Source organism: Piliocolobus tephrosceles, chromosome Y, assembly GCF_002776525.5.
Source record: "Piliocolobus tephrosceles isolate RC106 chromosome Y, ASM277652v3, whole genome shotgun sequence".
NCBI lineage: Eukaryota > Metazoa > Chordata > Mammalia > Primates > Cercopithecidae > Piliocolobus > Piliocolobus tephrosceles.
The window spans coordinates 20,661,443-20,682,815 of record NC_045456.1 but is presented as its reverse complement, the minus strand read 5'-3'; the positions used below and the strand labels follow the sequence as shown (position 1 = coordinate 20,682,815).

At 43.5% G+C, this 21,373-nt stretch overlaps 1 protein-coding gene and 1 non-coding gene across 2 annotated transcripts in view; both read right to left on the bottom strand.

Annotated features, from left to right (window-relative positions):
- Positions 1 to 9,116: 9,116 nt before the first annotated feature.
- Positions 9,117 to 9,223, bottom strand: LOC111531385. Its single transcript, XR_002728272.1, has one exon. It is a non-coding gene; the product is annotated as a U6 spliceosomal RNA (small nuclear RNA).
- A 70-nt stretch (positions 9,224 to 9,293) lies between these two features.
- The window catches only part of PRKX (protein kinase X-linked), a 94,880-nt gene continuing 82,800 nt past the window's right edge, over positions 9,294 to 21,373 (bottom strand). Inside the window, exons 8-11 of the mRNA XM_026449581.1 lie at positions 19,960 to 20,017; positions 17,566 to 17,643; positions 13,989 to 14,137; positions 9,294 to 10,788 (exon numbers count right to left, since the gene is read on the bottom strand). Coding sequence (XP_026305366.1) covers positions 14,012 to 14,137; positions 17,566 to 17,643; positions 19,960 to 20,017 — 262 coding nt within the window. The 3' untranslated portion in view covers positions 9,294 to 10,788; positions 13,989 to 14,011. The remainder of the gene's footprint in view (positions 10,789 to 13,988; positions 14,138 to 17,565; positions 17,644 to 19,959; positions 20,018 to 21,373) is intronic.

Sequence of the window (21,373 nt, the reverse complement as noted above, 5' to 3'; positions counted from 1 at the left end):
GAATAGTTTCTCTTATCGTTTTTAAAAGAAAACCCTTTTCAGTACATTTTGTTGACACTTTGTTACTGAGACAAGATGAATTCATCAGCCCATAAGAACTAACACTCTGATAAGAAATAGTTAAGAGTTAGACACATGCAATTCCACCACCATTTCTTTCTCCTTGGAAAAGAGAACACACAAACCTATCCAGAACTCCAACGTCCACCCAGATCTTCCATGAGAGTTGGCAGTCTCTCAAATGGACTGGTTACAGAGTCATCGGCCGCCAGAAACTGACACAGATATTCCACTGCCGTTAGGAAAAGAGAATCCATCCAACTGGCATCGCAAACTAGCTCATAAAAAGTAATGGCAACCTGTAATATCAACGGCACTTTGGGCCCAGCAGTCTTTTTTTTTTTTTTTTTTTTAAAAAACGAAAAAAAAACAAAAAAAAAACCCAAGAAGCTGGACCAACTAGTTGTCAATGTACAAATTTACAAAGTCTAGAAACAGGGGCTGGAGAAAAGAAAATCATATTCACGTAATGCCAGAATACTATTATTCTAATAAATGTACTGCAAAATGCACACCTTAGCCAGAAAGCTGCTGTGTGCCATATTAAACAACGGAAATAAAATGGTTTTGAGTTTTTAATTCACAGATGTCATGAGAAAGCAAGCAACAAGTTTTCTCTCAAGACTAGTTGGCATTTGCTCCCTTGTGAAATCACCAATATTGAGTCCCGTTTTAATGTGGAAAAGCAAAGAGATACGGAGTGCAGAGTAGTCACTTTTTTTAATAGAAAAGTGCTTTTCAAACACTAACCAAGACCCAAGAAAGGGCTATGGATTCAGTTTTGCAGGTCTCTACTCGTATTAAAAATAATTTGAAATAAAACAGTGCTCTATGTAACCATGATTAATAAATTCATATTTGATAACCCTGTTTCTACACTATTAATATTGTAAAGTTTGGATTGTCTTGTTCAACTTTAGTTTCAGGGGCGTGTGTGCGTTTGCACGTATGTGAGTCCGGGTGGTTCTGTAAAATATGCACAATATAGTTCTCATGGTGGCCACGGTAAAGGTATGAAAAACATTAGCTTGGAGAATCTCTTGTTAAGCACTCACTATTTTAAAGATTATATTCTTGAAAGAAGCAGACGTTTCCCGTGTTGGATTGTTACCAGATACTTTTCTTAGAGAAAAGGCAGAGTGGGGTTGGGTGGGAAAAAGAAAAAACCCAAGACAAAAGAAAAGGCATCTAAACATCTGTCCACAATGAAATGGATCCTTCCACTGTATCCTGTACTGACTCCTGTAGCTGACGTTCACAAATAATGAACGACGTACATTCTCCAGGGCCAGCTTTCTCCAGCTCTAGATGTTCAGGCATTCTGGTCATTATTCATCAGTTCAATTAAAAACAAGCCCAGTGTAAAATAACGGCAAGAACTCTTGAACTCTGTAGACCAAATTACCTTTCTTCATTCCCCACTTACTGGAATGACATCATTTTTTAAACTTTGCCTTTTGTAGATTTTTTTTTTCATTTTTCCAAGGCACTCATTTTAAAACGGCCTCCGCACAATTCCTGATTCATTATGAATTGTTTTTCAGCCAGTGGGTTTCCGACACATTGCCCCCGAGGGGATTTTAAAAGCTGAGTTTGCAGCCGGCTCAAAGCCAAACATTTGTAACTAGATACGAAAGCGTGAATCTATTCTCCGTGATGTCCTTGAGAACTAAAAATGTTTCAGATGAAAGTTAAGACCCAGGTGTGCAGGCCTGTGTCTTCTCTGATTTTTGGAGTAGGGGGTGGTTGATGGTGGCTCCCAGGGACTGAGAAGAGGGGACAATGGGGACTTGCTGTTTAATGGGTGTAAAGTTTCAGTCACGCAAAGTAAGAATTTCTGGAGATCTGCTGGACAAGACAGAGCTCATGGTGAACAGTGTGGATCAGACATGTAAAAATTTAACAGGGTAGATCTCATGTTGTGGTTTTTATCCGAATTTTAAAAATTGAATTGTAGCTTTACATGTGTAGAAAATGGTCTCTTTCATGGAATTCTCAAAGGCAGCTTGCCTAGTAAAATAAATTTGCAAGGCCAGACATGGTGGCTTGTGAGAGCCTATAATCCCAACACTTTGGGAGGCTGACGCAGAAGGATCACTCAAGCCCAGGAGTTTGAGACCAACCTGGGCAACATAGCAAGATCCTGTCTCTACAGAAAAATGTAAAAATTAGTTAGGCATGGTGGGGGTGCATCTGTAGTCCCAGCTACTTTGGAGGTTGAGGTGGGAGGACGGCTTGAGCCTGGGAGGTCGAGGCTGCAGTGAGCTGTGATCGTGCCATTGCACTCCAGCCTTGACAACAGAATGAGACTCTGTCTCAACAAAAATAATATAATACAATAAATTTGCAACAGATGAATTGATAAAGAAAATATGGCAGCATATATGTGCCATGGAATACCATTCAGCCACTAATAAAGAATGAAATCCTGTCATTCTCATCAACATGGATAAAACTGGAGGACATTATGTTACGTGAAATAAGCAGAACTGGAAAGGCAAATATCAGATTCTCACTCACGTGGGAGCTAAAAGTAGCTCTTACAGAAATAAAAAGTAGAACACAGGATACTAGAGGCTGGGAAGGGTGGAGGACGAGGGGATAGAAAGAGGTTGTTTTTTTTTGAGACAGTCTCATTCTGTCGCCCAGGTTGGAGTGCAATGGTGCGATCTCGGCTCACTGCAACCTCCGCCTCCCAGGTTCAAGCAATCCTCCTGCCTCAGCCTACTGAGCAGCTGGGATTACAGGCGTGTGCCACCATTCCCAGCTAATTTTCGTATTTTTAGTAGAGACAAGGTTTCACCATGTTGGTCAAGCTGGTCTCGAACTTTTGATCTCATGATCCACCTGCCTCAGCCTCCCAAAGTGCTGGGACTACAGGCGTGAGCCACCCTGCCCGGCCGAGATTTCTTAAAGGATACAAAATTACAGTTAGACAGGAGCCCTGTAGAATAACTATAGTGAACAATAATATACAGTTCCAAATCTAGGAGGATATTAAATGTTCCCAACACAAAGAAACGATGCCTGATTGAGATGCCTGACGGATTTGCTAATTACCATGATCTGATCACTATACATTATGTTTACTCAAACACTGGTATGTACCCCAAAAATATGCACAAGTATGATTTGTCAATAAAAATGTAAATTAAAAATCTTTTTAAAAAATTTGATCCACAGAAGGGTTGATGGACTAGTTTTAGTACATCATGGTTTTCTGCCTTATAACAAAACATCGAATTTCCAGTTCCCTCATCAATACACTCACGGTAGGTCTTCAGCATTCGATGGTTTTAACTCGCATCCAATATTTTTATCGGAAAATACAGAATGCTGTTCTTTAATAAACGTCTATGTATTATTATATATAATAAATATATAATATATAAATTTGATATATACTAAACATATAGTTATAAATTACATTATATATACATTATATACATAGAGTATACATATATACACTATATATTATATAGTATACATATTATGTATAATAAAGTGTTGTATATATTACATGCATAGATTCATATACAGCACTTTAATATACAGTACTTTAACATATATTATGTATATTTTGTATGTTAATATAACATATTCATATATTGTATGTATTAAATATACATATATTGCATAAATACATTAAATATAACATAAATTATATTAATGCATTTAATATATTACATTAATTTTATAATATGTAAACATACATTTGTATATGTACATATTATATTCATATATTTATTGTATGTTATGCTTATGTAACACATATTTATTATTGAAGTGTTATTTAGCACCTTGGTGTGAGCAGCAGCAGATGGAATGGAAACCCTAGCTCTGTGAGTTTGTTTTCTGCTGAGTTCTTGTGTCAACAGCTTTGTCTTTTAGCAGTGGTTAGAGTGGGCCCGTGTCCCATGCGTTGCAGTATTTTAAGAATTGAAGGATAACTTTGTTGCACACACATGTAACAGTGCATCTCACTGCCCACATAAAACGGGTGCTCCCCAAACTGTAGTTCCTCACACCCACCGTCACAGTGCTTTGCGGGGCCAAGGTGGGAGGATCGCTTGAGGCCAGGAGTTTGAGATCAGCCTGGGCAACATATGGAGACCTCATCTCTACAAAATAAAAATACAAAATAAATTAATTGGGTGTGGTGGTGCACACCTGTAGTCCCAGCTACTCAGGAGGATGAGGTGGGAGGATCGCTTGAGAGAAGGAGTTCGAGGCTGCAGTGAGCTGCGATTGCACCAGGGTACTCCAGCCTGGGCAACAGAGGGAGACTGTGTCGCAAAACAAAACAAAACACTCTCGCAACTCCTGTCTCTGCAAGCGATACCCGAGACAGCCTCTTGTTAAGATGACAGGGGTCCGCCTAACTATGATTTTCCTTCACACCCTCGGAAGAAGGTTATCTGGTCCTTTCAACAAGTATACAAGATGAGCCTGACTTCTAGGAAAGTCAGAGAGCTCCGACAGGGTGTGGCTAAATATTCATACATATCTATGACACATAATTGACACAACCCTGGACAATCTCTAGCAATCTTACCCCGAAGTACAAAGCATGTTTGTTGTGCCGAGGGGGCTTCAAGACTCCTCCCCCAGCCTTCCAACAAACACACAAACACGTCCTTTCCAAATTAGCCTGGCACTCACCAAGAGCCTGTGCTACAGAAACTCCCGAGGGCTCCCTCCCAGAAGATGCGGAACCAGACCCTGAACAGCCATACCAGCCCATGGGAAGACTCCCTTCCCCAGGGAATTCCAAGATGGGAACAGGGACAGCTTGGTCATAGGTAAACAGGCTTGTGTTTGACCCTTAACTAGGTGTCATAGTTCAGCCTCTGCTAATAGCAAGTGCTATGTGAGTGTCAAAAATTACAAATCAATTGATTTTACAGTGTACAAAGGCAGGCTGTTTTTAGCAAGCTACGAATGTCACTCAGAAACCTGGGTGTCAAATATGTGAGTAATAAGAGGAAGCAATAAAATATTTTATTCATTCACGATGATGAGGGCAGCATATTTTTAACAGCCCGTGAAGCCAGTCTGCAAAGTCAACATCGCACGCTACAACAGGAATGAGCAAATGCTGGCCTTCGGGCTAAATCCGGCCCTCTGATTATTTTTGTCAATAAAACTATTGGAGCACAGCCATGCCCGCTTGTTTACATATTGTCCATGGGGCTTTTTTTGTTTTTTTTGTTTTTTTTTTGAGGCAGAGTCTCGCTCTGTGACCCTGACTGGAGTGCAGTGGCCGGATCTCAGCTGCTCACTGCAAGCTCCGCCTCCCGGGTTTACGCCATTCGCCATTCTCCTGCCTCAGCCTCCAGAGTAGCTGGGACTACAGGCGCCCGCCACCTCGCCCGGCTAGTTTTTTGTATTTTTAGTAGAGACGGGGTTTCACCGTGTTAGCCAGGATGGTCTCGATCTCCTGACCTCGTGATCCGCCCGTCTCGGCCTCCCAAAGTGCTGGGATTACAGGCTTGAGCCACCGCGCCCGGCCTTTTTTGTTTTTTTAAGAGTCAGGTTCTTGTTCTGTCACCCAGGCTGGAGGGCATTGGTATAATTATCGCTCAAAGCAGGCTCAACCCCCTGGGCGCAAGTGTCCCTCCCACCTCAGCCTCCTGAGCAATCTCAGGCTCATGCTACCACTCCTGACAAATTTTCTAATTTTTGTAGAGATGGGGTCTTGCTGCGTTGCCCAGGCTGGTCTCAAACTCCTGGGCTCAAGCGATCCTCCTGCCTTGGCCTCCCAAAGCACTGGAATTACAGGCATGCACCTCCGTGCCTAATTATAGCAGCTTTTTTGTACTCTGTGCAACAGAGACTGTGTGTCCTGCAATGCGGAAAATATCTGCCATGTGGCCCCTACAGATCATTGCCCATCCTGGGATTAGACCAGAGGAGAAAAGCCACAGCTTGTTTGGAGACAGAAGCAGACGAGACTCAGACTTCTGAAAAGATAAAAAGTTTTATTAAACAAACCTGGAATCAACAGTATTATTACATAAATTAGACAGCAGTAAAATTTTCCTAGGGCATATATACAAATCACAGTGATTTCCATTGTGCAACAAACAGACAGGATTAAAAATAGGCACTCCCCTCCCCCACCCCCCATGAGAAGGTGGGGTCACCCCACGGGGTTCCCAGTTGTGGCTCGCCAAGGGGTGCACAAACCTGCAAAGGCACTCTGCCTGTGTGCGCGGCATCCGGCGGCAGTCACGGGGGCCCCAGAAGCACGGTGGCAACATACTGAGGCTGCCCAACGTTCAGCGCAAAACAAGAATTCAGCTACAACAGCTGAGCAGAGCTCAACAGCCATCTCACAGGATAAGGACCATGGAACGGCTTCAAATCCCATCCGCTAAAACACAATTGTAACGCCTTTTCCATACAGAACAGACGGTGTCCACCACGGAAGATCAAACTAAGCCTCAACAGAACTTCCCAACACACAATAATTTACAGAGAACCTGACAGGGCATTCCCCTGTTATTAGGAAGGACTCTTCTGCCGGGTGCAAGGCCATAAGGTTTGCAAAGCAAACTTGATTATGAAAAGGCTTGGTGAAAATATAGCCCCCCCACCTTCACCAAGACACACCCCCCCCACCAAGAAACTATCGAAATGCATTAAGACACCTGTTCATGTGCTTTTCTTCTTGCGTTTGTTAAGTGAATGCCATCCCTTTAAGTTAGACTAATTAGAAGGCCTTCTTGCCTCCGTCAGCAACAGAGAAAAAAACAGTGCATACGACTCCTCCAATGTGTGTAAAATGCATGCTAGGTAGATTGAAGGAAAAATGAGAGGAACCCGGGCACCCCATTTCAAATCTCTACAACTGGAGAAATCAAAGGCTGCAAGGACTATGCAGACCTGATGCAAAGTTAACTGGCTACAAAAGTAAAACCCAAGCCAGTGCTGTCTTGCACTCTGTTCACTCAGTAGGTGGAGCCATGAATGACTATGACATTCTGGTGTGGTATTTGTGCAGCCTGAGGTGCACCCTGGCTACAGAGTTGAGCCTTGGGGTCTTTAACAGTATTAAGCCATAGTTTCACAGTTACAATGGTCCAAAGAACTAGAGGCCACGTAGGTCAAACACAGAAATGGCGAACACATCACAAACCACTCAACTGTTTGGTTCCACAGGTGATTTTTTTTAATGAGTAGTGATTTCAAATGATTTGGTGTTTTTGTTCTTGTTTTTGCTTTTTCTTCAAAGCAAACAAATGATTTGGTCTTTAAGTGTGGACAGAAAGAAACAGAACGCTGAATGAGAAATTCACTAACAAGTGATTGTGCAGCTGTTTGATGGGCATGGAGAGGAAGTGGGGCTGAACAGCACTGTGAGGGGACGAAGCGCGCAATCTTGCCCCACTGCTGGGGGATTTCTGCTTCTTATTCTATCATGCTGACAGCAAATATAATCTGCCCATCGCTGGCTATAGATATGTTTAGGCTAAGCAGGATTTAGACTTCTGTTGCAAAGGAATTAGAAGAATTCCGTAGATACAGTGTATACTATTCGGTTGTGACTTTATTTCCTTCCTGGCTTTATCAATGCCTATGAAAGCGGGCTGGTGGCATTTCCCTTCAGAAAAACAAGACTTGCGGGGCCGGGCGCGGTGGCTCAAGCCTGTAATCCCAGCACTTTGGGAGGCCGAGACGGGCGGATCACGAGGTCAGGAGATCGAGACCATCCTGGCTAACACGGTGAAACCCCGTCTCTACTAAAAAATACAAAAAAACTAGCCGGGCGAGGTGGCGGGCGCCTGTAGTCTCAGCCACTCGGGAGGCTGAGGCAGGAGAATGGCGTGAACCCGGGAGGCGGAGCTTGCAGTGAGCTGAGATCCGGCCACTGCACTCCAGCCTGGGCGACAGAGCGAGACTCCGTCTCAAAAAAAAAAGAAAAAAAAAAAGAAAAACAAGACTTGCCCCAATATACTTCTTGTTGTAACATATCCATTTCCTAAAGATATTCTCTTATAGTATTCCAATTTAAGAAAATACTGCCAACTCATAAAATTACATGAAGTAAAGTAAATTTGTAATGTTTTTCTGATACAAATTTTGTGATTATTGTAATGAATTTTCCTCCACATTTTGCACGGTGATTGTTTCACATGATCATCTATGAGAAAATTTTGGAATGACCACCCAGGTCAACTATTTTTTTTTTTTTTTGAGATGGAGTCTCGCTCTGTCGCCCAGGCTAGAGGGCAGTGGCACAATCTCGGCTCACTGCAGCCTCGCCTCCCGGGTTCAAGCCATTCTCCTGCTTCAGCCTCCCAAGTAGCCGGGATTACAGGCACCCCCACACCTAATTTCTGTATTTTAGTAGAGACGGGGGTTTCGCCATGTTGGCCAGGCTGGTCTCGAACTCCTGACCTCAGGTGATCCGCCCACCTCAGCCTCCCAAAGTGCTGGGATTACAGGCGTGAGCCACCATGCCTGGCCAGGTAAACTATTTTAAAATTATACATAGTGATTGTTCCATGTTTATAGCTCATGTTGATTAAATTAACCTCTACCTGACATTGGGCCATTTAAACTATGACCCCGCCATGGGCAGTTACCAGGTAGCCCGTGTCACTTCAAACGCTGAAATGTGCGCGACGGTCAAAAGTGGCTTTCACACCATCACACGTTCTTGGAATTGCTTCTAATTTCTCATTTGTTCTGCATGGCTAGAGGCTGATAACGATGTCCGTAAAGAACGAGGTCATCAATGTGCTTGCATATTTCATTTTCCTGCATATCAGTTCACAATTAAGGCATTTCAGGCTTTCCTGATACTAATTTTCATCTGAGTATGAAATCCTGGATAATAAAACAGACAACCTAAAAATAGGCATATGGACTCATGGGTCTATGTACTTTTTAAAATGTGCTCAAGGGTTTCATTTATGGTTTTATTAATAATTTATAAAGTAGAATGTTCAATAATATTACTATGATTTATTTTTATAGTCAGCAAACATGAGACCTAATGCTTTTCCTTCTAGCTCCACATCTCAGTGCACAGTGTAACCTTTTTAAAAAAAAATCTGGAATGCTGCATGAATATACGGATCTTCCTTGCAAAGGGAGCCATGCTAATCTCCTCTGTGTCATTCCAATTTTAGTATACCTGCTGCCGAGGTCAGCACCAGTTTCACCTTTTCACATTCACGGTAAAACTGATGGGAAACCGCATGCTAAATGTTGAGACAATGATGGCCCTCAACTGTTAATCCCAAAAAGATGGTCAGTGAGACGCACAGGCTGAAAATACAGTTGTCTAAAACATTGCCACATTTCACCATCTGAACATCATTTTCCACTGACTGATTAATTGTAAAGAGTTTATTCTACTGAACCTACTCATTATTCTCACCTACTAAGTTGACCTCCACGTGAAGAAAAGGTCATTGATGAAAAAGGGCAGCTGTGTTCTGTTTCTGCAATTTCACTGTGTTTTAACATTTTTTTTTTCTTTTTATAGAGATGAGGACTCGCTATGCTGCCCAGGCCGGTCTCGAACTCCTAGGCTCAAGCGATCTTCCTGCCTCAGCTTCCCAAAGTCCCAGGTTTACAGGAGTGCGTCACTGTACCCACCTTCACTGTCTTTTAAAGCCTTAAGGTGGACGTTCTCTTCATTCCACCTTCGAAAGCACAAAGCCATTGCCTTTTTTTTCTTTTTTTTTTTCTGGACAGGGTCTCACTCTGTCACCGAGGCTGGAGTGCAGTGGTGCGATCTCGGATCACTGCAGCCTGGACCTCCCTGGATTCAAGTGATCCTCTCATCTCAGCCTCCTGAGTAGCTGAGACTACATTCACGTGCCACCATGCCCGGCTAAGTTTTTTGTATTTTGTAGACATGAGGTCTCACCATGTTTCCCAGACTGGTCTCCAACTCCTGGGCTCAAGCAATCCACCCACCTCAGCCTCCCAAAGTGCTGGGACTACAGGAACAAGCCACTGCACCCAGCTCAGATGAAATTGTTGAATGTGTCACAGAAGGTTGTTTTAAATACAGTACATTCCTCCAACAACTTCAATGTCATTGTAGATTCTTGGAATAAATTCGCTCCCATATCTTCTTCTCTTTGTTTCTTCTTTTAAAATCTCAAGTTACCAGGTAGGAAGCACTAAAGATACTGAAGGTAGATCTCCCCATGATATTTTCTTCCCCCAAACTATAAAATACATGTGAGATGATTTTTTTTAATGCATGCAACATACCCTTCAGATGTTGTCCCCGAGAAGAGATTTTTGAAAAAACAAATTGAAAAATAAAAATTATAGGCTCTGTGAAGTATGAACATTTACATCACTGCACAATTTCTGTGCATCTACCATAATGACTTCTATATATACACACAGGCATACACACACACACACACACAACAATTTGTGGTTATAATCGAACAAGTCCAGTTCAAACTTATAAACTTAAGTCTATGAGAAAAACCAAGACATCCCAGTAGGCACACAACACTAAAGGATAAGAGAACAACTACAACCAAACAATTTTCAAAACCTTCCTACAGTGTGGAATTCCAGTTGCTTAAATAATGCCAGTTCCATTAATTTCAACTGTGCTCTGATCTATTTCTATACACACAGGTACACAGAAAAGTGGAAATGTCCTTATGCCATGAAGAAGACATTTTACTTCTGGTCTGCTTAGGTGCAGTTCTTTGTTCCAGGCCGATTCCAATCTTCCTGTTTCTAGCGTGAAATAGGATGAAAGATTTTGTGAGTTTCTCAGTAACTGGATGAATTTCGTAATCATGATCATCTCAATGATAACACAAAGGTTTCCTTTTCCTAAGTGATAACAAAGAAAACTTCCCTTTGTAATTCTTTTTGCAAGGATCCATAAGCCTGAATTCTAAAAGGAGAGGCCAATAAAAAGGAAATGAAGAATGTTTCAAAGGTAAGGGTTTTTTTTGGTTGGTTTGTTTGAGACGGAGTTTTGCTTTTGTTGCCCAGGCTGGTGTACAGTGGTGCAATCTCCGTTCACTGCAACCTCTGCCTCCCGGGTTCAAGAGATTCTCTGGCCTCAGCCTCCCGAGTAGCTGGGATTACAGGCGCCTGCCACCATGTCTGACTAATTTTTGTATTTTTGATAGAGACGGGGTTTCACCATGTTTGCCAGGCTGGTCTCGAACTCCTGACCTCAGATGATCCATGCGCCTCGGCCTCCCACAGTGCTGGGATTACAGGCGTGAGCCACCTTGCCCAGCCCTGTTTTCATTTTTGAGATACGGTCTAACTCTGCCATCCAGGCCGAAGTTACAGGGGCACAATCACAGCTCACTGCAGTCTCATCTTTCCAGGCCCAAGCGAGCCTCCCACCTCAGCCTCTAGAGTAGCTGGGACAACAGGTATGTACCACCACACCTGGCTAACTTTTTTATTTTTTGTAGACATGGAGTCTCACTATGTTGCCCAGGCTTGATCTCAAACTCCTGACCTCAAGTGAGCCTCCTACCTCGGCCTCCCAAAGTGCCGGGAATACAGGTAGGAGCCACCCCACCCAGCCTAAAGAATGTTGTATCATACGCTTATCCATAAATAGATAAATGTATCCACCGATAGATGATGACCCGCACAAGAAAAATGGAACCCCCAATTCAACATGCTTCCTCAGAGAACCTCACAGCAAGACAGAAAATATTTTATTACAAAGTAAATTAAAAGACATAGTGAGTCAGTTCTCCTAAATTCCTCCTCCACATTTAGAAAGGCATGTGGGGTGATTCAAACAAAGATGAACGGCTAAAGCACAGTTTCTAAGCTGCCCTCAAGTGCAGTGATTCATCTGAACTGGTGTCCTATTTACAGGAGAAGATTTGGCTTCATGAAGAACTATCTTCTTGCATAAAATTCCTGAACCTAATCGCTCGTTGCTGAAAATGCCAGGGATGTGTTTGGCATGCAAATTACTTGATAAAATTACTGAGACGGATTAAAATACTGCATCTGGGTCGGGCACACTCATGCCTGTAATCCCAGCACTTTGGGAGGCCAAGGCGGGCGGACTGCCTGAGCTCAGAAGTTCAAGACCAGCCTGGCCAACATGGCTAAACCCATCTCTATTAAAAATACAAAAAATTAGCCTGGTGTGGTAGCAGGCACCTGTAATCCCAGTTACTCGGGAGGCTGAGGCAGGAGAATCACTTGAATCCAGGAGGCAGAGGTTGCAGTGAGCTGAGCTCGCGCCACTGCACTCCAGCCTGGGCAACAGAGCGAAACTCCGTCTCAAAAAGAAAAAAAAAAAAAAAAATTCATTAAACAGAGCCCTGACCACCACTAGCCAAACTACATTAAAAATGATTCCACTTAGCAAAAATAATACTTACACATACTTTCTCAACAATGCGTACCAGATTGAGAAAGGTTATTCCTACGTGCGGAATCCTTTTCAGGGACAGTAGGGGCAGCTGGGGACAGGACGTAAGGAGACTGTTCACTGATTATAAGACAAAAATCCATCCAATGGAAGCTTTTTTGTTCTTGAAGTAAATTTTACAACTGAGGGCTCTCTGTTAGAGAAAGGTTCTATTTTTGTGGCTTATCAATGGGTCCTTCATACTAAAGCAAACCAAGTCTTTACATCATTTTAAAGACTTCCTGGAGAGACATAATTCGTAAGATGCTATGGGCAAGTTAGCGAAGATGTAAGCCCCAGAGTAGACCAGAGAAACAAACACATTCAGGAACATCTTATGATTTTTAAAACCCACAACTGGATTTCACAAGCATTTATGAAGTTGATAAAGTTACACACTCTCATGTTAATACAAACCAGTCACCACTGTAAAAGCGTTCATCACATACTGAGGTGAAGCCATGCCACGGAGACAGGTTATTTTCTCGAGGTCATAGCCACCTATTCCTCTATCATTTTGTTGTCTATTATTTTAATTTTTATCTAGTTTTCCTCTTGATACATCCATGGAAACACTCGCCCAGGATGGAGGGTTCTCATTCACCCTGTCTTTCAGCAGGTTGGTTCCTCTCCCCAATCAGCAACTGTGACATTTGGTGTCTGTTTCAAATGGTGTTGGTTAGCCAACTGGCTTTCCACTTCACATAACTGGGAAGACTACAGGAAAATTATGGGAATGGAAATCAACGTGGGAAAACAAGCTATGTCAATGAGTAGACACATCACTGACAATATTTTGCTTCACTGGTATTTTTCTTGCTCGTATGTTACAGGAAGAAAGATCTAATTGAAGTCATATAACCGAGCAATTTAGAATTGAGGAATAACCGAAAGCTCTTTTTAATCCATATTTAAAAACTAATAACAGACTTTTAAAGACTCAAGGAAATAACAGTCAAAACCCTTTTCCAGTCATCTTAAATTAAAGCTTAGCAAATTTCATGAGGGATTCTAAAAAATACTATTATTATTTAAAAAATAATAACAGACTTTCAAAGGCTCAAAGAAGTAATAGACTCAAAATCCTTTTCCAGTTATCTTCAAAGCTTAGCAAATTTCCTATGAGGGTATGTTTCTTCTTCTTATTTTTTAACCAAAGGGGACCTAAGAGACTTTTGAAAATACTTGTTAATTATTGTAAGGAAGCTCGCCTGTCACTCAGGGTTTCTGGAACAGGGACCAGAAGAGCTGGGCTTCTCAAATGTTCAGGCACGCACAAACCACCCAGGGCTCTTATTTAGACGTGCAGGTTCTGAGGCAGAAGATGGATTCTGGACTGTGATGCTGATGCCTCCGACCACATGCTGACCTGGAGTCACAGGCATGGCTGTGTTTATGTCACTGACCCTTGGAATCATTCTCCTTTGCTCTGCTTCACCGCTGAGGTTAAGCCCCATTCAGTAAACGCAGCCTCACCTGGATGTGGGGTCGAGTCAGTCTCATTTTTTGGTAATTACTAAATATAAAGATATACCTTCCAGATGTGAGCTCCTGTCGTCAGAAATTCTTGAAGATTTCTAAATCCTTCTGCGGCACGGGCGCGGCTGTGTCCCAGTCATTCTCGGGGTAAGTTTCGAAGTTGGAAGTGTCGCCGTCGCCAGCTATCTTGGGCACGATGGGAGGCTGTGAGACACGGCCGAAGCACAAAGGCATGGTTAGAAAGGAACAGGACGCTAGGATGCTGCACATAAATGAAAATGATTTGCAAAACACTAAAGCTGTCTTCCCTTCATTTATGAACACGGCAATCTTTGAATTAAAATATTGTGAATGAGGCTGGGTGTGGGAGCTCACGCCTGTAATCCCAACACTTTAAGAGGCTGAGGCAGGAGGGTTGTTAAGTCCCAGAAGTTTGAGACCTGCCTGAGGAACACAGGGAGTCCCGTCTCTACAAAAAAACACAAAAAACAGCCAGGTGTGGTGCTATGTGCCTATAGTCTCAGCTACTCAGTAGGCTGAGGTGGGAGGACTGCTTGAGCCCAGGAGGTCGATACTCCAAGTGAGCCATGACTGCACCGCTGCATTCCAGCCTGAATGACACAGTGAGATCCTGTCTCAAAATACAGACATATTAAGTAAGCTATGGTACAGTCATGTGATGGAATACAAGGCAGTTTTTTTAAAAATGAGGAAGCTGGCTGGGCACAGTGGCTCACAACTGTAATCCCAGCACTTTGGAGACCAAGGCGGGTGGATCACTTGAGGTCAGGAGTTTGAGACCAGCCTGGCCAACATGGAGAAACCCTATCTCTACCAAAAATACAAAAGTTAGCCAGGCATAGTATCGGGTGCCTGTAATCCCAGCTACTCGGGAGGCTGAGGCAGGAGAATCACTTGAACTCGGGAGGCGGAGGTTGCAGTGAGCCGAGATCACACCACTGAACTCCATCCTGGGCAACGGAGCAAGACTTCGTCTCAAAAATAAAAATAAAAATAAAAAAATAAGGAAGCTAGCCAGGTATGTAGACAGGTCTCCAGATTATACAGTCAAATACAAAAAGCAAGACCACAATCATGTACATACTACGCCACTCCAGATTTGTATAAATGAGTGGCAAAAGTAAGAATGCATGTACCCATGTGGGTTTTTATTAGCACAAAGAAACTCTAGAAGGATACACAGAAAAACTGAATAAAAGGTGATTACCTACACGTGGCTTGGAGGGGGTAAGAGGGAGACTTGGCAATATATCTGTTTTAATATTGACTTGGTTTTTGACCAATGTGGATAGACAAAATATATTCAAATTGTTTCTCCAATGCAATTTAATACAATAAAGTATTTGAAAAGGTAAAACTTTGAACAAAATGATGTGCATCAGCCCACGTCCAGGGGCTCACGCCTGTAATCCCAGCACTTTGGCAGGCCGAGGAGAGTGGATCATTTGAGGTCGTGAGTTTGAAACCAGCCTGGCCAGCATAGTGAAACCCCATCTCTTCCAAAAATACAAAAGCCCTGCCTCCCAAGTAGCTGGGATTATAGGTGTGCACCACCACATCCAGCTACTTGGGAGGCTGAGGCAGGAGAATTGCTCGAGTCCAAGAGGTGGAGTCTGCAGTGAGTTGAGATCACTCCACTGCACTACAGCCTGAGCCTGAGTGACAAAGTGAGACTCCATCTCAAAAAAAAAAAAAGAAGAAGAAGCGTATCATCCCAGGCTCCAGCCCCAGAAACTCTGATCTGAGCTGAGGACTGGGACTAAGCATTTCTAAGCATTCTCCATTCTTTTGACTCTGAAGTGCAAAGGTGAAAACACTACCATTGAACACTCCAATCAGTAACATATGCAGTGCAGAGTGTGCATGAAAGCCAAGATATGGAATCAACCTCAGTGTCCACCAACAGATGAATGGATAAAGAAAATGTGGTCCATACACACACTGAAAAACTATTCAGCCATAAAAGGGAATGAAATCCTGTCATTTCCAGCAACGCGAATGGAATGGGAGATCATCATGTTAAGTAAACTAAACCAGGCCAGGTGCGGCGGCTCACACCTGCAAGCCCAACACTTTGGGAGGCCGAGGCGGGTGGATCACTTGAGGTCGGGAGATTGAGACCAGCCTGGCCAACATGATGAAACCCTGTCTCTAGTAAAAATATAAAAATTAGCTGGGCATCTGTAATCCCAGCTACTCAGGAGGCTGAGGCATGAGAATTACTTGAAGCCAGGAGGTGGAGGCTGCAGTGAGCAAGATCGTGCCACTGCGCTCCAGCCTGGGCGACAGAGCAAGATGCTGTCTCAAAAAATAAATAATAAATAATAAACTAAGCTAGATGCAGAATGAGAAACACAGCATGTTCCCGCTCATATGTGGGAGCTAAAAACATTGATCTCATGAAGGTTGAGAGTAGAACGATGGTTACCAGAGGGTGGGAAGGGTGTGGGTGGGGGATGAAGGTGAGATGAAGAAATATTGTATAAACATAATGTTAGATAAAAGGAGTAAGTTCCAGTGTTTGCTAGCATAGCTGGGCGGCCAGAGTTAACAATATATTGTATATTTCAGAATAGCTAGAAGGTTTGCAATATTCCCAACCCATAAAAATGATAAATGTTTGAGCTGATGGATACCTTGATTACCCTCGGTTGATCAATATACATTCTATGCATGTGTCAAAATGTAACATGTACCCCCATAAATATGTACATGTGATAGTTATACTGCTTAGCAGCTGTGTAACGTTCCACACACTGCTTAACTTCTTGGAGGCACAGTCTCCTCATTTATAAAACAGACAAGTATTATATATTGAAAAATATGCCAGATTTTTTTTTTTTTTTTTTTTGAGACAGGGTCTGGCTCTGTCACCCAGGCTGGAGTGCAGTGGCGTAATCTTGGCTCACTGCAACCTCTGCCTCCTGGTATCAAGCAATTCTTGCGCCTCAGCCTCCCAAGTAGCTGGTACTACAAGCGTACGCTACCATGCTCGGCTAATTTTTGTATTTTTTGTATAGATGGGATTTCACCATATTGCTCAAACTCCTAGGTTCAAGTGATCTGCCTGAGTTGGCCTCTCAAAGTGCTGGAATTACAGGCGTGAGCCACAGCACCCAGCCAAAAAGCCAGATGTTTAAAAATAGGCAGTTTGGCCAGAAATGTTCCAAAGAATATTCTCCATGTCATACACCACCATGACTGAACGATGACCATGGTGCCAGACACTCACTTATCTCTGTAATCCTGTTGACCGCTTTCCACTAAACAGGAAGGAGTGGGGTTCAGCAGTCACAGAGCTAGTCAGGAATCAGGCCAGGTCTCCTAAAATCTGCTTCAAAATCTGGGGTAAGTGTCCATCCAGAGGTGAATGGACGAAGAACATGTGGTACATGACTGGGTGAGGTAGCTCCTGCCTTCGCGGGAACTAGGTTAGCACTAAGACACTCACAGAGTGGGAAACTTGGCTTATGAAAGGTTTTAGACAAATAGTTGTATTATATAAATTAATTACATGTCAGCCATCAATAAAGAAGTCCCAGGATTCGGAGGCGGTCCCTGTTATCGGGAGAGCTCGGGCGTACTGAGTCACCCACTGATATGTGTTGTACCTTCAGTTTTCTCTGCGGAACAGCTTCCCAGTCCACAGAGTGGAACCACCGATGGCGTTTCACATCATTTGCCCCGTTCTTCAAAAGAAACAACACGTGTCGTCAGTGTGTGGAATTTTGACAGGGCAGGAAAGAAAAATACCCCAATACTACAGTTACCGGGTGAACAATGTCCCTCAAAAAGATATGTGCATGTCCTATCCCCCAGTGCCTGTGAATATCACTTAATTTGGAAATAGGGTCTTTGCAGATGTAACTAAATTAAGGTTCTTGAGATGACATCATCCTGGAGTAGGGTGGGCCCTAAATCCAGTGACAGGTGTCCTCATAAAAGACAGAAGAGGAGACACAAACACAGAGGAGAAGGTCATGTGAAAATGGAAGTAGAGACTGCAGTGATGCAGCCCCAAGCCTAGGGATGCCTGGAGCCCCCAGGAGCTGGAAGAGGCAGGAAGGATCCCCCTAGAGCCTCTGGCAGGAAGTAGACACAATTATCACACATTGGGCAGTGGCCCCCAAAATATATGCCCATGTCCTGACTCCCAGTACCTGGGAATGGAACCCTACATGCAAAGAGGGTCTTTGTAAATGTAATTAAGGGAAGGCTCTTGAGAAGAGATAATCCTGCATTAGGGTGACCTGAAACCCAATGACAGGCATCTTTCTGAGAGACAGAAGAGGAGACACAGACACAGAGGAGAAGGTCATGTGAAGAAAAAGACAGAGACTAGAGTGATGCGACCACAAGCCCAGGGATGCCTGGAGCACCCAGGGGCTGGGAGAGGCAGGAAGGATCCTCCCCTAGAGCCTCTGGAGGCCTGAGACACCCTGATCTCAGACTCCTGGTCTCCAGGATGGGGAGAGCAGAAACTCCTGTTAAGCCCCTAGTTTGTGGTCCATTGTTATGGCAGCCACTGGAGACTCCTAAACCACACAGAGGGCCCCAAGAGAGCCAAGTGGTTCAAGCCTCACATCCGGGTGTACTGTGTCTCTCCAGACTGTAATTTACAGGGCCAAGACATATATGGAAGTTCCTCCATGTATAAGTCCCTCCAAGGTTGTCCAGAGCTAGAAATAGCCAACAAAAAGTTCATGAATTCTATCAAATTCAGGGATGCCAAAACTTGCATAAAGGTATGATACTACTTACAGAACAGTCTGTTTGTCAATTATGCATTTGCCTCCACACAAAAGAAAGTTTGTGGAAATCATACCTGACGCACAACTTTTAAAATCATCACTTGCGCACATAAAACATATACTCCCATGTCCATGGCGGAACTATTCACAAAAGCCAAAAGGTGGAAACAGCCCAGGTGTCCGTCCATGGATGAACGGATAAACAAAACAAGGTCTGCCCACACAATCGAATACTATGTGGTCATGAAAGGGAAGGAAGCTCTGACACAGGCTCTAGCCTGGATGAACCTTGAAGACATCATGCTCAGAGAAAGAAGTCAGACGCAAAAGCTTACATTTTATACAATTCCATTTTTAGCAGGGCCATTTTTAGCAGAGCCCGGAATACCGAACCCTACAGAAAAAGTCGGTAGATTAGTGGCTGCTTAGGGTCGGGGTCCCCAACTCCTGGGCCACAAACTGGTAGTGGTCCATGGCCTGTGAGGAACCAAAATGGGCCACACAGCAGGAGGTGAGCAGCAGGCAGGTGAGCGAAGCTTCACCTGTATTGACGGCTGCCCCTCATGGCTGGTGTTGGCACCTGAGCTCCGCCTCCTGTCAGATCAGCGGTGGCATTAGATTCTCATAGGAGCACACACCCTGTTGTGAACTGCGCATGTGAGGGATTTAGGTTGTGTGGTCTGTGGAAAAACTGTCTTCCACAAAACTGGCCCCTGGTGCCAAAAAGGTTGGGGACCGCTGGCTAGGGCAAGAGAGGATGAAAGAATAGCAGCACAGTGATAGCTGAAGGGTTTCTTTTTTGAGCTGATGAAAATGTTCTAAGATGAACCATGGGGGTGGCTGTACATAATCGTGTGTATACTAAAAGCTACTGAATTGCACATTTTAGATGGGTAAATTGCACGGCGTGTGAGTTCACTCTCTGTAAAGCTGTTTAAAAATAAAATAAATAAGTAAACAAAATAATGAGTAATAACTTATAAATTGTTATTGCTCTATTACCTTGCTTGAGGGGAGGGGAGATACAGCGTAGACCCAGTTTGATGTTGTGTGCCCAGAAACTCAGATTTGATAGATCTTTCCTGGCAGTTTCAAGTAAAATAAATAAATAAATAAAGCACCAGATTGGAAATTTGGGCAGTGATTAAATCCGACCGCTAAACCTTGCTTTTTATCTGCACATGCCAATATGGGTGTCAGACGGCAGACACGCACATTGGGTACCACTGAATACCTATAGGATCAAACACTGACCTTCATGTTTCCTAATCGCCTTGTTCTGTCAACCACGAGCAGCTTCTTAATGAGGTCTCTGTGTAGGGGAAGGAGACAAAAAAAAAGAAAAAGTGCACAGATTATATATCCACATCAGCAAACGCAGCACAGCAACAGAGGTAAGGCCTACCCACTCCGAGGACCACGGTTTCATCTCCATTTTAGCAAAACATTTTCTAGTGCTTATTTCCTACCATCACCAGCTCTTAAATAACCTATGCAAGGCTGGGTTGCCCCCTGCACAGCTGAAGCTAAGGGAAGGGGGTTGATTACATCTTTGTAAAGAAACTACCCCTTTGAGTAGAAAAGGGTGAAATTTGTATGTGCCTGCACGGAGGATCCAGACACTTAACGTAAACATGCCTGTCAGGCTGTCCCTGCAAAATAGAAGACATCTGCTTTCACCAACATCAACAGTCACGCGCTGCCCTGGGGGTCTGCTTGTTGATGGGATTCCTGTTGTAAAAGGCTGGCTTTCCCATAAGCACACACATTAGGATGAGTCTCCTAAGTCTGCTTCTTCACTTGTAATCTTCCTTTTTAAATAACAGACCATGTCAGAAATACAGCAAGCCGGGAGGCTGGGCACACTGGCTCACACCTGTAATCCCAGCACTTTGGGAGGCCAAGGCGTGTGCATCACTTGACGTCAGGAGTTTCAGACCAGCCTGGCCAACATGGTGAAACCCCATCTCTACAAAAAAAAAAAAAAACTTTAGCTGGGCATGCTGGCACATGACTGTGGTCCCAGCTACCTGGGAGGCTGAGGCACAATAACTGCTTGAACACAGGAGGTGAAGGTTGCAGTGAGCTGAGACTGAGCCACTGCACTCCAGCCTGGGTGACAGAGCTACACTCAGTCTCAAAACAAACAAACAACAACAACAAAAACAACAGCAAGCTGGTTCAATTAGGATGGGTAGTTGGAGATGATGTTGAAGACTTCCAGTAGATTAGGTGAGTTTTAAGATGCATATTTATGGAAGTGGAAATGATCATGTGTGTCTGCATGTACACATATAATACACAGAGTATATTATGTATAATAATATACATAACATGAAATAATAATATAATATATTGAAGTCCCCCCAAACAATCCAATACCCACGACCCCGGTGTAAGCATCTAGGCTTTCCTGGCATAAACTACGTCCCAGGGAAAGTAGCACAAACTTGGACTGGGCCACTCCCAGGTTCGGTGACGGACTGCGGAGACTCCAACAAGCAAGGAGACGTCCCAGGGTCAGACTCCACCATCTAGACTGTGAAACTCGCCAGTCCAGTCTGATCGGAAATTTAACCGGAGTTTCCTGCCACCATGCTTCCTGAATTACAATGGGATGCTTGTCAGACTTCACTGCTTCTTTGCCTCAGAGTAAACCTCAGAGACC